Raw genomic sequence first — 16,383 nt, forward strand, 5'->3', positions numbered from 1 at the left:
TTTTTGACTTGTTCAACCCTTTAGTTTCTAGATGATCATTGTTTCTTGGGTTAATTTTATGTTTTTTTCCCCCTTCGGGTAGGTAAAATATTTGGACCATTTCTCAATTTGTATGTGTCATCCTTGCGCATGGACCATGCTAATATTCTGTGTCTTTTTATTGAATCTAACCTAATGGAGGTTATTCTTTATTAGAATTAATTACAATGTTTTATTTGTCTTGTATGACAGCTATTTCTTAAACTACTAGTGAAGTGCTTCTCAGGTGTGTACTTGTTATATTCTATAAAATTGCAGTGATAATTGAAGCCTGCAGGTGATCTATGAAAACAAACCTTTCAAATCTTGTTCTTTTCCTACCTGCCCGTCTCTTCGGCTATGATGTACAGTGATGTGTGAAGTAATCAGGGCCGTCCATAGCGGTAAAACATCTTCCCAACCGTACATATGTTTGTGCGTAAGGGGATATAATAGATTTTTTTTTTTTTTTTTAGGTAAAAGGTAAGCTTATGATAGATTTGTTTTGAAAAAGGAGAATTATATGAGATACAACACCACTTATAATTGCCTTTTACAAAGATTAAAAATTGAGAAATTATTATATGGTTTAAGTCAATCACAAAGCGACACATTAGCATTTTTATAATTATCAATTAATTTTTTTATTATGTGTCGTGATTGGCCAAAATCATGTACTAATAATTTATAATTTTTTTTTTTTTTTTTTGATAAGTAATAATTTATAAAAATTTAATCCTGAAGTTTCACGGCTTAGCTTTGGTGATTGATGCCAGATTCAAATTGGCATAGGAAAGGAATCTTGTCTTATCCTTTTAACTTACAAAGTATCTCGTCTATCTATTCGTTAATTTTTTTTTCTTCAATCGGAAAAGAGAAAGATATGGAAAAAGATGTGAAAGGAAAAAGAAAAGGCAAAAAAGCATAAAACTCCTTTCAAGTATAAAAAATCAGCATTTTACCTCCTTGAACTATAAAATCGAACAAGTCGATACCTCTATTATCAAAGATGAGCAGTTTCACCCCTGACAGTTCTTTCCGGCTCATTTACGGTACTAACCTTGTACATTTATAAAAATGTCCATTATAATTAACATTTTAAAAAAAACAAATAAAATTAAAATTGTAAAATACCCTCATGCTATATATGTAGTCTGTCCAAGGAAACTCCACCTGCAGACGGTACTCTCCCTCCCTCTCTCTACAAATTACATTCTCTCTCTAAAACTCCTCTTTTTTTCTTTTTCTTTTCAAGATTCATATTCCTTAGTCCTTGTATTTCTTTTCGTTTTCTGGCAAATTTTCCGGGAACCAAACGGAAAATTAGAATTATTAATTTTATGTACAAAAGCTTTGGATTTTAAATCATAGAAGTTGGGGAATGAAAATTCTGGTAGCTGACAAACTTTGGACATGACTTGTAGACGACAAGCTTGGGATAAATTTTTTTTTTATGACAAACTTAGGTTCCTGACCAATCATAGCTGACCACATCAACAAAAAAATAGTCAGCGTTGATCAGAAGCACACGTCAATAATACCTTTTATCAAACACTGTATAAGTTCAACTCTCTTCGTTTTCTCTCTCCTCGCGACTTTGTTTCTGATGACGACCACCACCACCACCACTTGACGGCTACTTGGTGATATTCCAACCATAGCTAAAGTTACAGTGCTTTGGTTGAGGTTTAGGGTTAGAGCACGGCACCGGAGATGGAGATACGGCTGCCGACAAGTTCGCAGCGGTGGTGAAATTGAGAGAGAAGGCGGATGCACTGGCGGCATCGCGCAGAGAGAGAGAAGGGGGAAACAAAAGTGGGTTAGGTTTTTTTTTTTTACACAATGTGCATTTATATTTATATACATTTATAGAAATAAGTAATACAGTAATAAATAAATAAAATAAGAAACATAAAATGAGATTGTGTATCTATATTTATATATATGTGGGTTTATATATCGTGTTCATACAAGGGATATATAGATCTGTCTATTTATGGAGAGAGATGAAGGGTAGGTGCTGGCAGGTGGAGAGAGAAGAGAAAGAATGAAAGAGGGCTACAATGGTCAAATGGATGGGCAAAGATGGAATTATAAAAAAAGTACCACTCACGTGGGCAACTGTCAAGGGGTCAAACTGCACATTTCTGATAATAGAGGTACCGTTTTGTTTGATTTTGTAGTACAGAAAGATAAAATACTAATTTTTAATAGTTGAGGAAGGTTTTATGTTTTTTTGTCAAAAGAAATAAAAGATAATACGTTTTTTTTTTTTTGCGTGCGCGCGTGCGAAGTGAAGAAAAAGGAAAGGACAATCATAACTATTTTTTTTATCCTATTTGTAATAGATACGGGAGAGATAAAAGGAAAGAATTGTATTATTTTTTTTAGAAAAGGCAAATTTCACTAGTTGTAAAATAAAGCATAGACGGGTATCGTTAGTGTTTTTTTATTTTTTGGTGGAATTATACAAAAGGAAAAATAGTTAATTGAATTCATGCATTTTCTAAACTTAATTTTCATATAGCAATTTTCATAATTTTTTTAACCAAACTAAATTTGGATTGTTTTCTAATTTTCAGTTCTGATTATAGAAACTGTTCTTATAAAATTGAACCAAGTTAAACTCTAGCTCTCTTATTTTTTTATCATTTCTTTTTGTAAATAAAGGTTTTTTTTTTTTAAAAAAAATATTATCAATATGACTTATATAACACTCCATAATATGCAATCCTCTCATTCTAGATGCACTGAGCACCGGTCCATTCTTTTCTTCTACTTCCTTACCTCTTTCCGAAAACTTCCAATCTAAACACTATATGTTCTTCAATTCATTGTCTTGAGATTTGATGAGAACTAATCTTGTAATTTCTTTAAGAAATAATAATTTCAATTTTTTTCCCTTCTTTTTAGACTTATAAATTTTGAACAATTAACCTGAATCTCCTTTTGTGCCAATTCACTCGCAAAGCATATTGCTTATAAAAATAATTTTTTATGTATTTGTTGCTATGATTCATGCTACGTTAGGTGTATAGGAATAAAATAGAATTAAATGTCCATTTTAATTAATTATTTGTTTGGTATGCAATTTAAAGTGGGAATAATCATTCCATTAGAATGAAAATTCATTTCACAACTAAATCTATGGAATGGCTATTCCATTCCTAAGTAATTTTTTTTAAAAATCAACTTTCCAAAAAATCCATATATTCTAAGTCCAAAAACTACCACTACCTTCCACCACAATTACATCAGTTTTTCACCACCACCACCTTCCATCTCCACAGCCACCACCGACTTTCACCATCGCACACCGCTTTCCATCACCACTACCACCACCTCTTTTCACCACCGACACTGCCTTCATTTGCCGCAACCACCACCACCGTTGTTACCTTTCAACACCACCACCATCTTTCACCACCAACGCCTCCACCACCTTTCACCATCACCGCCATCACCACCTTCCACAACCACCTTTCACCTCCACCGCCTTCCACCACCACCACCACCGCTACTGCCACCCACCACCGCAACCATCATCAGCACTTCCCACCACCACCTTTACTGCTTTCCACTACTACCGCCACCGCCACAATCACCTCCATTGGCTTTCACGCCTTTCTACCAACACCACTATTTCCTTTAACAACAACTACCACACTACTGCTCACCCCTCCAACCAACACCACTACCGCTTTCCACCACCACCGCCATCGCCTTCCGCCATTGCCACCTTTACCTTCTACCACTACCATCATCAGCACTTCCCACCACCACCACCTTCTACTACCGCCATATCTACTACTTTCCACCACCGCCACCTCTACTGCTTTCCCCCTTCCACTAACACGCTGCCGCCTTCCTCCACCACCACCACCACCGCCGCCTTCCACCATTGCCACCGCCGCTACCTTCCACCACCACCACCATTTTTTGTTAAAAAATTATTATAAATGTCATTTTGTTAATTTAATTTATTTGTTACTAAGAGGGATATTTTGGAGAATTCAATTTGAAATTTATTCCATTCTAAAATTTAAATTGGTCAAACCAAAAAATAGAATGATTATTATTGTTCCATTCCTACACATTTCATATTTACAACCAAACAAAAAAATGAGAATGACAGTCTATATGTATGTTAACTAATAATTGGTTAGGAATTTTTTAATATTTTTTTTTTCTTTTGAGAAAATAGAGAAATTATTAGATAGTTTTGAACTATTTGACACTTAAATGCACTAATCAAATAAAAATTAATATTAAATTATTTTTTATATGGTACTGTAATAGATTAATCTATTGAGTTATTTTCTCGAACCCAAAATCTAAATTAAAAGGGTTAAGTGCAAAAAACCCCCCTCTACTATCCATATAGTACATATCAGTCCCTGTGTGGTAAAAACAAAACCCCTACACTATCAATTTGGTGCGATTGGGTCCTGATCGTGTAAAATGACGATAATACCCTCTCTAATATAAATGAAATATTATTAAAAAAATTAGACAATGTAAAATTACCATTTTAGGTCCTTTACCATTTTACGTCGTCTCTCTCGGTGAACTTCAGTTCATTTAAGCACATTCTCTCTGTTTGGCTGCTTAGAAAACAGAGGAAATAATAGAAGGAAAAAGAAAGTTTAATTCTATGGTACATGTTTGTTTTGGTCTGCTGAGTAACAGGGTTTCTTTTAATTTAGTACTGCTCTGATATTCTATTTCTTTTCTCTCTCTATCGATTGTGAAATTCTAATTTTGGAGGAAATTTGTTAACTCTCTGTTTGTTTGTCAATGCAGAGATGAATCCGAAGAACAATGCCGTCGACAGTAGGGAATTCCAGGCAATACTAGATGGTTTAGATGAAGAAGATTATCTAGAAGAAAAAATTGCCGGGAAGAAAAGGTGGTTGAGTTCTGGTCAAGTGAAGGCAGTGGAGAAGATTTTCGAGGTAGATAACAAGCTTGAGCCAGAGAGGAAAGCAAAATTAGCTGCTGAACTCGGTCTCCAACCGCGACAGGTTGCCATTTGGTTCCAAAACCGACGTGCTCGTTGGAAGACAAAGCTATTAGAGAGAGATTACAGTTTCCACAGGTCCGCACAGAGTAGTCCACACTTGAAGATATAAAGCTGCAATTTACATGGCTTTTTGGTTACAAATAGGTAGAGAATTTCATGGTTTGATATGAGAGTGTTTAGAAGAGATCAGTTCAGAAAAAGAACTGGAACTTTCTGAGTGTTTTTATTAATCCTCTTGAATTTCAGTTCACAGATAAGTTTAATGGGAAGAAAAACTTCTTCCTTTGGCAACGGAGAATGAAGGATCTCCTCGTACAAAAAGGATTACATAAGGCGCTGTAAGGAAAAGAGAAAATGCCCGAAAAGATGAGCGAAGAAGATTGGAAGGAAATGGACGAAAAAGCTGCAAGTGCCATCCGAATCAATCTCTCAGACGAGGTCGTATACAATATGATTGAGGAGAGATGTTTGGAAGAAACTCGAAAGCTTATACATGGTGAAATCTTTGACGAACAAGTTATATTCCATGAAACAACTCCGCCGGCTTCAGATGGAAGAGGGTCTGGATATCCCATGAGCAAGTGCCTGTTATAGTGAGCTTCCGGCTAACAAGTAGGAGCTCGACGGGGAACGCCGGTAAGATCAGAACACGGCCGTCCTTGCCCGTGGTTCCGTCCTGCATCGCTGCCGATTAGAATCCTCGCTCGCCGACGTTGCACATCGCCAGAGGGATTTTGGATCAAACCCAGTTTCACTCTCTCTCCCTTTATTTTTGTTTTTTTATTATTTTTTTTGGATAAGTAGAAATGCAACCAGTGATGGCTTGGGTATGGGGGTGGTGGCTTTGGGTATGGGGGTGGTACCGTGGGGCAATGATGTGGCGGCCGGTAGGCATAATGGGTTTGTGAGTGAGTCAACTCAACAAATTTGGGTCTGTGATGCGGCTTTGATGACACACTTAGTCAACTCAACAAAAGGGTATAGTAGGAAGATAAAGGGCAAATTAGGGTTTTTAAATTTATTTTATGTCAGAGGGTCTAATTCTGTACCTTTTTTGAATTCTAGGGACTTGCATGCACCTGTTTTGAATTCTATGAACTTGCATATACATTTTTAAAAAAGGGATTATTACATATAAATGGGGTTAGAGTTTCATATTTACCAAGAGGCTGAGTCAAAGTCTCATATTTCTTAAAAATGAGGTTGACTAAATTGATGACATGGCACATGAATTATTACTGTTTAAAACATGTGGTGCCTAAAATGCCCTTCTCACTATTCCAGCACATTTACCTTATTGCCCCCGTTTAATTTAGTCACTCAACTTGTTGCCCTAAAATACACAGTCACAAATCCAGCGAAGCAAGCCCAGGCAAACACAGCATCACCGAACATGGAACCCTAACCCTCCCTCGTCTCATTCGTGAAGAGCCCTTAAGAGTCCTCTCTCTCTCTCCCCCCATCTCTGTAACAGGATTGAAGCGTAGCCGTTGAGCCCTAACCCTCATTCAAGCCCTCTCTCTTTCCCCCTCTGTAACAGCAAAGCACTTCTCCACGTCTAACCGTCGTTGGTGCACCCTCTCTGTAACCCAGCGAAGCACTTCTCCACTTCTGCCATTCATTTATTGTTGTTCTAGTAATATGGTAAGTACTCTCTCCCTCTTAACACACACACGTTTATATTTTAGATGATTATGGTCCTGATTTAGTGTTATAATATTTTTTTTTTTTTTTTTTTTTTCCAATTGGATGTCTGATTTTCATGGAGGTTATGTTTATATATATTCTCCTCTTATAATTTCTATTATGCAATCATATATATATAATTTCTATTCTGCAATCAAGATTGTTGTTGCTCTGTTTGTTGTATATGTTTGAAATGTGCGTAACAAAATGTTGCTCTCTTGTGCGTGACAAAATTAATTTTTAAAACTCAGTTTTATCCCACCAACAAAGGCAAAATTTTCATAAAGTAGATACTTAATTAATCAAATGTTTTTTTTTTATTTTTTATTTTTCTTCTTCTTCTTTTGTAATTAGGTTTGCTTGTTTTTGAAGAGTTCATGCTTTCTTTATACGTTGACTGAACTGAAATCCCAAATGTTATCCTACAATCTTTCCACTAGCATGGGTTTTCATACTTAAAATACTCGGAATTTGCTGAAGAAAACATAATTAAACAGGATAAAAAACAAATTTCCATGCATGTCCTTTGTTACCTGCTGAATTTTTTTTTATAGAACATTAATCTGATCTTAAAACTTAAACATTGTACTGTTAATGCCTACCTGTGTATAGTAGAGATTCAATGTCCCTAAATCCAAATAATTCATGTTCTTTAAATTTACTAGGACCATGTGGAAGCAAGTGGCAGTACGTGTGGTGCCTACAGGCTTTTTGTTGGATTTCACTAGTTAGCTAACTAGCTTGTGCCAAGGTAACAAGCTTAAATCCTATCTTCATAAGTCATTTGCTCTGGAGACCTTATGATACAATCAATGAATGTAAACTGTAAAGAGGCATGCATGTGATAGTCTTTGGGTAGGGACACTTGTTATCAAATGTTTGTGAAATCTACATTCCCATTTGCATTTGCTTAGTAAAAGAATTGTTTAAGATTACTAGTATTGGTTCTACAATATTAAATTAAAACAAGTTTTTCATACATACTATATTTGTTGTGGTTTAGTGGTTGAAATGTAATTAAATATAAAATTTGAGTTTGGTTCAATTAAATGAAAATGCTTTATAATAATTTCATGATTAATATCTTGGGTGTTAAGAATCACTAATAAAGATTTTAGTTCTCAATATAAAACAAAAGGGAAGAAGCTACTCTGTTTGTGCCTTATAGATGAAGTAACAAATCTTCATGGTTATGCTATGATTTGTGCCTTAGCTTACAAGGTTGGAAGTCTTTGGTAAATGTTTTCACTAGGGAAACATAGCATTTTAGAGCATGTCAGTGATGGCCTTGGTGTCTGATAATTACCAACATTTAAATAAATTAGATAAATAATTCTTTTTAGTAGACTGATTGAATATGTTAACATTTTTAAACGATTAAAAAATTTAGTCTAAGATATTGCCATGCAATGACCAGAAATGGAAAAGATTTCTTCACCATCTGTTCATGAAATTTGAATGGTTTTAAACAACAAATTTCTAGATATGCTTACAAGTTCCCCCCGCGCCCCCCCCCCCCCCCCCCCCCCAACCGGTGAAGAGTGCAAGCTGCTTTATACCTAAGCCCAAATTCAGTTGAAAATACAAGACACGAACAATAATGGGAAAACTGTTATATGACCTTTACGTCTAAATTGTATTTACGGGAAAAGAAAGAGAGAATGAAAGAAAGAAGTAAATTTCGATCAAAATTCTGTCCAAGACTGATGCTTTGGAAGTTATTTAGTTTCTAACGAGATGAAAAAGAGAAAATATAAAGCAGTAGGTAGTTATCTAAACACCAGTTATATAAATAATAATAAATAAATAAATTAAGTACTTATTCAGTTTTATCAAAAGGGATGCAGAAAAACTCCTCCGAAGATAAACATATTGTCATAAAACAAGACATAGCATTGGTAATACTAATACCTCTTCGGGCGTTGATTCTCTTCTTGAATAGCCGAATTGGGTCATAACCCTCCAAACACGCCGCATAAATAATTATCCTGACATTGAAATTCAAGCAATTTTCAACCCATCAAAGAACCAAAACAAATAGCCCGAACTTTCTATATATATACACACACAGAAAAACAAAAATTGGTAAGAGGGGGACATAGAAGGTGATCTCTCTGGCGGCTCTGGGGCTGCAAAACCTGCCACTCTCGTCAATTCTGGGCAGCATTTCTCTGGGAGATGAGAGAGAGTTTGCCGATTTTTTAAAAACTTCCCCAACAGCCGTGAGAGCTGAAGAAGTGCGAAGAGGAGAGCTTAATAGAGAAATTAAGCTTTCTGAGAATTAGGTTTTGAGTAGCATTCTCTATACCAGATCAGAATATGACACCTCTTTGCATTATTTGGAATCAAAGTAGAAATAGAAGTTAGAACTAAATTGAAGAGTAACATTACTTTTTGTATAAATTGAAGAGTAACACTACTTTTTTATCTAATATATTCTACACCCGTGCATATATATAAATATATTGTGGAACATACATATTAAATTGATGACTTAATATGAATGCCACAATTAAACACACTACCTTAGGGGGGGTATTCCCAAAGTTTCTCATTTTATCTGTTCGATTTTCTAATAATAGATAATAAATAATCTCCTATTGTGTACAGAATCACAACACTTACTCCAAAAACATATTATATATATATATATATATATATATATATATATATATATATATATAATATTGTGAGTTGAGTTGAGAATTTCACTTGATAGAGCTTTGATGTCAAATAAATAAAGAAAGACAGGTTTCATAAATGAGGAGTGAAGAGGTTGAGGGAACACTGACAATATTTCTTTGTATTTTGCTCTGTTTTGAAAAGGCTACATGAGAGAGCTCTCTCTCTCTCTTTGAGGTGGATCTGATTTTTTTGGTCCAAAACTCTGGCACTACAATCAAACCAAAGACACCACCTTTATGTGAAGGTGAATACGGATACTACATGTCTTTGCACTAGGAAAGGAATCAAAATCAAAATCAAAATCAAAATCAAAACAGCTAATGGGTGATTTAAAGTTTTCAATGGGAAACAGATAAGTGTAGTACTACTAAAGTCTGTTTTAAGAGAAAAGCCTTCAAACATGGTAGAGTTTATAGATTTTTGTGGGGATTGCCTTATTAAATCTGCCTATGCTCTTTTAGTTGCATTATATATATTTCTCGCAATCGAGATATACATGGTTTTACCCCACTAATTCTCGGAGCTCCCAAAGAATTATTTGTACTCATGAAAGCGTAGTCTCAAAGAATTATTTGTACTTATGAGGAATCTAATTTTAAATCTGGTGCTTCATGTACTTTTATTTTTTGATTTTCAATTGTATCCAAACATCTTATTTTTTTATATTTCCATTAAAATGGTATCTCTCTTTGATTTTGGATCATGTGTGTGATTATGAAATTATGTGTTGATTTGTAAGGTTGCTTTCAGCTTTGGACAAAAATAAAATGAAATGCTCTTTGAATTATCGACTCTCAATTAACTATGTTGGCAGCCTATTGCAATCGATTAGAGTGATTAATAAATTCTTAAAATTTTGTTTCTTGTGAGGGAGGGTCTAATTTTGTAATTTTGCTTTAATGGTATTTGATAGTAACAGAAAAATTCAGTAAGTTAATATTTATATTTGGTTTTATACTAAGTCGCATAAAGTGGTAGATAGAGCGCAAAAGCAACAAAATTAAATTACAAACAAATCGTGAGAATGGGAGCTAGATTTACACCTGTTAAAAAGAATTGTATAACCTAGATTTTAACACAAACACACTTGTCATAGGCTAGCTACACCTATTGTAACTTCTGCAGCTAGCTATTGGTCACTGTTCTTGTTTGTTTGAGTGTGTTTGGATCATAAAAAAACAAACATATTTCAGCCACTACATGAATAGCTTCCCAATGAGATTGAGGAAAAACTTCAAGACAAAATGGCTGAGCTAAATCTAGTTTATGATTATGTTAAGTGCTGTTAGGAGGAGATTGAAACAGCACTGGACCGTCAATAAGCACATCAATCTTAAGAATCATAGTGTGAACTATACTCTAATACAGGTCCATAGAACACGTGTGCCATTAGGGGAGAGAAAACCCTAACGTACCTCGATTTGGAAGGAGAAAGAGAAGGAATGAGAGAAATGGTATAATAATACTTGTTTAACCTTCCAAACAAAAAACCTTTAGGAGTCATCCAAACCAACATGAATTTGTTCTAATTTTTACAAGAGTTAGGCTGAAATATTTAAACATAACACGACTTTGTCATATATATGTATGTTTATACATGATTTTAACACACACACACTGGCCATAAGCCTAAATACCACACATTAACTAGTACATAATGGAACACATACACAAAACTAGTAGTAATCATGATGCAACTAATAAGCTCCATATGATCAAAGTAGTTTCACGGCTTATTTATCATTAAGCAGTAGTTGCCATGGACTGATATAGATATATATTCAAAGCATATAATTTTAAATTTTTAAGCTCATTACATCAACAAACTATCAAGACTTTCATTTTATTTTTGTCCAAATCTGAAAGCAACCTTACAAATCAACACATAATTTAATAACGACACACATGATCCAAAATCAAAGAGAGATACCATTTTAATGGAAATATCAAAATTTAGTTAAAACCATTAATACTGACCATGGTTATATCCATTTGAAATTTTAAATTCACATTGTCAGTTATAACCAATACACACCACAATATTGGTCGATAGCTATGAGTAGTATCAATTCACTCCGTTAGAAAATAATATCTATGTAAAATCAGCTATATCTGTATCTTCCTACAAAAAGAGTCAGACTAAATCAGCTATATCTGTATTCAAGCTATATATTCAAGGCTCTTTGATGACTGCAGACTAAATCCTCAGCAGAACGTAGGAATTTAGGAGTTAAAATTCAAAGCCACCAACACATAGGTAGTCCAATTAGTTTTTATGTATAATTAATTATTATAACTCAATTTAGATCAAGAATTATTCAAGATTGTTGCCTCTTTCTCAAATGGCATGTAGAGTATACCTCTGTGTAATATGTCTTTAGGCATCTACGCACATGATAGAATTGATGCAAAAGCTAGCAAACTCTATGAATGAGGCTTTTTTAATATATGTATTTAGCATTAATTTATAAAAAAAATGTATTTAGTATTAATTTATTATTCCAACATTCCCTTGTACTTGTCTCCCCCATTTTCAAGACTTACACATATAATATTTGTGTGTGAAAAATAATCAACACTCTGCTCTCTCTCTATTTAACTCTCAATTTTTTATTTTCAATCTATATTGTCCCATATAACTCTCTATTCATCTCATAATCTCCCTCATCTTGTATATATGTTTGTTGTACACATAGTGATACAATTATCTAGTAATCAATGGCATTGATTTTGTGGTTGTATTTTGATTTGAAAAAGGTCTGTAGTGTGTGTTTAGGAAAAGTTTAATCTTGACACCGCCTATCCCTATTGAGGGAATTAGTAGTGTTTCGGTGTAAATAGATCTCTAAATTACATTATATAATTATGATATTTAATTGTTTTATATTTCATTTTTTTTTGAACTTCATATTTAGTTTTTTTTTTTAAACTAATGAGTCAATTTTCGAAGCAGTTGGACAAATGGATGAGAGACAAATTATATGCTATTGTCGATTTGATGGGAAAATTGACAAAAATGAGAATGGGGAAATTATATACATCGGCGGTGTCACAGACCCTTTTATGATTACAACAACAACAACATACGAATCATTTATAAATGAGTTACAACAACGTTCATCTTCAAACATGAGTGGTAAAGTCATATATTATACCACCGAATCTAACAAGAATGAACTTTTGAGGATGACGGGAGAATCTGGATTTAGAGTGATGCTTCTAGTGAGTGGTCCCATGCTAAATGTGTATATGGAAGATGCAGAGCCTGTAATTGCATCATGCACAATTCCTACTGATCATAGTGAGAGGTAAGACACATATATTTAAAGTAATACATTGATGTATGCGCTGCATAGGTTATGTGATTTTTAATATACCTTTTTATCCACTTGTAGACAATTTGTTGAAGCCACATCGCCAATTGGTCTTCTACAAAGTGTTGCGTCAACGTCTTCATTTCCTCCGATAAATGCGCATCGGGATTCTTTCCGACACATTGATGACATTCTTTGCGTGGATCAGCTTTTTGACAGCCCAAATGATTTCAAAGATGCACTCGTTTTGTTTGGTCTTCGTAATCATTTTCGGTTCAAGTACTTGGACAATAGCAGAAAATATTATAGAGTTGTGTGCGAGGTTAATAATTGTCCATGGAAATTATCAGCTGGTTGTGAAGGAAGTGGTGATATAGTGAGAATCAAGCGGTTTAATAATGTTCACACTCACACTGCTCAAGACATTTCAGATTATAAAGCCATTTTTTGGTCGAAGGAAATGGGTCGAGCTATTGTGAACAAGGTTAGGGACAATCCTAAATGCACCCCCAAGACTATTTCCACAGACATAAACGGTGAATTTTCTGCTAAAATGACTTACATGCAATCGTGGAGAGCTAAGGAGTGTGCACGTCATATCATTGAGGGAAATCCCAAGGATAGCTATATTTTAGTCCCGTGGTTGTGTGAACGAATAGCAGAATATATTCCTGGGACAATTACATCGTGGGAGTGCACGGATGATAGGAGATTTAAGCGAGTGTTTGTAGCTTATGGGTGCTCCATACGAGGTTTCATCAACTATTGCAGGCCCATGTTAGCAATCGATGCTTGCCACTTGAGTGGCAATTATAAAGGAACAATGCTTGGTGCAACGGGGTTCGATGCGAATGATGGCTTGTGGCCTTTGGCGTATGCTGTTGTTTCTTCTGAGAATGATGATGATTGGCATTGGTTCTTGAGCAAGGTGAAAGAGATTCTAGATGGTCGCATTGTGACAATCTTAACCGACAGGCATCCGAGCCTAATAAGTTGTATTAGAGATATTTTTGGCTCCCAGTACCACTCATGGTGTCTTCGTCACCTAACGGCGAATTTTTCTACATCCATTCTTGGGAGACAAAGTTTAGGATTGAGGGCTTCGGGTAAAGAGCATGCGAAAAAATTACTCGATAAAATTGCATATGCTCGAACTGTAGATGAGTATAAGAATGCATTGGCTGCCATGCGGGTATTTCGAGGGGAGTTATGTGATTGGGTTTTGGCGAATTCACCTGAACATTGGTCAAATGCTATGTTTACTTCCAAGCGTTGGGATAAATTATACACCAATCAAGCAGAGTCCTTCAATGCATGGGTGAAAGAAGAGAGGGTTTTTTCAATCACAAGGTTGATGGATACACACATGCAAAGACTCAGCAAATTTTTATACCAAAAGAGTTTGGACGTTCAGAAGTGGACTATCCCGGTTGGGGATCGTATTGAGGAGAAAATAAAAAAAGAGCAAGAGTTAGCTCTTGGTTTTCAGTCGATGCGTGTTTCGCCTACTGAGTGTACAATATATGATCGAGACAGAAAACCATTCAGGGTGGTATTTGGCAGTGAAAATTCTTGTAGTTGTTTGAAGTGGACCATGAGTGGGATTCCTTGTTCGCATGCATGCTATGCCATCCATGAATTATCTTTAAATATTTATGAGATGGTTGATCCATGGTTTAGGGTTGAAACACAACAAAAACTATGTGAACATCTCATGTCTTCTGTCCCCATGCATGATATGCCGAATGCAGCTGCTGTTGCTGCAGCTGACGGTGAAGGTGCTTCCCATCTTAGGCCTCCTGCGGTAACACGTCCCCCTGGACGACCTCGTATTAAACGAATCGAATCACAATTTCAAAATGTAAGGTCGTTACACTGTTCGCGATGCGGCGAGAATGGTCATAATCGTCGAAAGTGCAAGGCTCCTATACCTGGATAGAATAGTTATATAATTGCTAATTCTAGTGGAGTTATTTTGTAAGGTGTTAAGGCCTTAAATATGGAATTATTTTGTAATTACTATTAATTCCTTGGAGCTCCCCTACTGCATTAGTATAACTATGTTGTGATAGTATTTCTAACTTATTTAGAAAACATTTCTAAGTATGATGTAACTTATTCTAAGTTGAATCTGTATTATTCGTCTGGTGGTTTATTTTGGTATTGAAATTATTTTCCTGGGTCCTCGTATGAGTCTCATGTGGAGTGTTATTTAAAAATCATAGGTGTGTGAGTTTTCTGGCAGCTGGAGGGTCGTGAAAGCAAGGAGGTTATGGGATTATGTGACAATGGACGGGCTTACATGTTACATGCTTACGGAAGGCTAGGAAAATAACATCATATTAAAGTCATTATGACTTGTTTCCTCACTATTAATTCCTTGGAGCTCCCCTACTGCATTATGACTGTTATTTCAACCACAATTTACCTCGTGAGTCTCTCTCTTCCTCACTTTCTTTGTGTCTCAAAAATTATATGAACATTGTGTTTACATTATCAACATTGTTTGACAGATGAGGCTGAATGGATAAATCAGTACAAAGGAAGAGTGTTCAGTTTAAACGACAAGCCTGTGGTGCATAAAATTTGGCTGCCGAATGAGGAATGCCCCAGATTGGCAATGTCTAGAGCCTTTGGGGACTACTTTATTAAGGATTTTGGACTTATATCCGTCCCTGAAGTGAGGTGTTGTCACATATAACCAGCAGAGACCAATTTGTTGTGTTGCGAACCGATGAGGTATGTATGGCACTTTTTGGTATTTATCACTTGTTCTTTTTTATACAATGACAAAGAAAAAGACTTGTTTGTTTCTCTATTAAATGTCCAAAAGATCACGTGAACGAATACGTTTCAAACTCACGAGCATAATTGACAATAATCACTTCAAATTATGTGATATCAGTTATTATTAATGAGTTTACAGGTTTTTGTTTTGGCTCAAATTGATTGGATTTTGAAATTAGTATGGATTTTTGAAGTTAATCTTAACATGCTGTGATCCTTGTTTTGTAAGCAGAATTCTTCCTATCTCTTCCTTCAAACCTTATTTAATCGGTAAGAAAATTTATTGATTTAAATTGATAGAAGAAAAATTGTGTGTTTAAGCTTCCAATGGACTTGGTTTCATGCAAATTGTTTGAGAATTTCTTTTTTATTGATTTTTCAAAGTGAAGTATGTATTTCTGGGAAAAATTGTTTCAAATAGATTTTTGGGCTTCCTTCTGATTTTTTGTTGTCCAAATTGTCCAATCATGTTTGATAGAATAAAAAAATAAATAAACAATAATAAAAAGGATTTTGCTATAATCTTAGTTGACTACTGTTACCCCATTTATTTATTTATTTTGTTTAGAGTCTTGCTTTTGGTTACTAGCGCCTAATAAAAAAGTTGTTTGCTCATATGTCCCTTATTTTTGAGTTTTTTCATTTAACCATCTCCACTTGTACAATATTTTGGTGTTATATTTTGTTTAATTGATTTGCATGTACTTCAAATGTAGTCTTCCCGGTAGGGGCTGGGAAGAGATAACAACGGGAGCGTCGATTGCATGGCTATCAAGTACATCAAATTTGTAAGTTATATGGTCTTTATGTTCGATAAAAATCTTTTATGATTGCACATTTGTAATGCTTTTTATACTCATACTCGGGGGG

General features: G+C 35.0%; 1 protein-coding gene, 1 long non-coding RNA gene and 1 other non-coding gene across 3 annotated transcripts; 2 read left to right on the forward strand and 1 right to left on the reverse strand.

Moving 5' to 3' along the window:
* Nucleotides 1–85: 85 nt before the first annotated feature.
* Nucleotides 86–185, reverse strand: LOC132271998 (U6 spliceosomal RNA). The gene has a single exon (XR_009469947.1). It is a non-coding gene; the product is annotated as a U6 spliceosomal RNA (small nuclear RNA).
* A 4,638-nt stretch (nucleotides 186–4,823) lies between these two features.
* Nucleotides 4,824–5,342, forward strand: LOC132269957 (homeobox-leucine zipper protein ATHB-6-like). Its single transcript, XM_059771182.1, has 2 exons — nucleotides 4,824–5,116; nucleotides 5,288–5,342. Exons 1-2 carry the CDS (start codon nucleotides 4,824–4,826, stop codon nucleotides 5,340–5,342), a joined length of 348 nt encoding a protein of 115 aa, XP_059627165.1.
* An 842-nt stretch (nucleotides 5,343–6,184) lies between these two features.
* LOC132268553 (uncharacterized) lies at nucleotides 6,185–15,454 on the forward strand. The gene is made up of 4 exons (XR_009469308.1): nucleotides 6,185–6,685; nucleotides 7,393–7,478; nucleotides 14,952–15,157; nucleotides 15,240–15,454. It is a non-coding gene; the product is annotated as an uncharacterized LOC132268553 (long non-coding RNA).
* Nucleotides 15,455–16,383: the final 929 nt, after the last annotated feature.

Source organism: Cornus florida, unplaced genomic scaffold (genome assembly GCF_030987335.1).
Source record: "Cornus florida cultivar Cherokee Brave unplaced genomic scaffold, ASM3098733v1 CherokeeBrave_3.0.0_Hap2_Chr08, whole genome shotgun sequence".
Lineage (NCBI taxonomy): Eukaryota > Viridiplantae > Streptophyta > Magnoliopsida > Cornales > Cornaceae > Cornus > Cornus florida.

Coding starts and splice junctions, on each gene's coding strand:
- LOC132269957 (XM_059771182.1), top strand. CDS start 4,824: ATGAATCCGAAGAACAATGCCGTCGACAGTAGGGAATTCCAGGCAATA. Junction 5,117..5,287: donor AGAGATTACAGTTTCCACAG/GTCCGCACAGAG, acceptor CTTGAATTTCAG/TTCACAGATAAGTTTAATGG.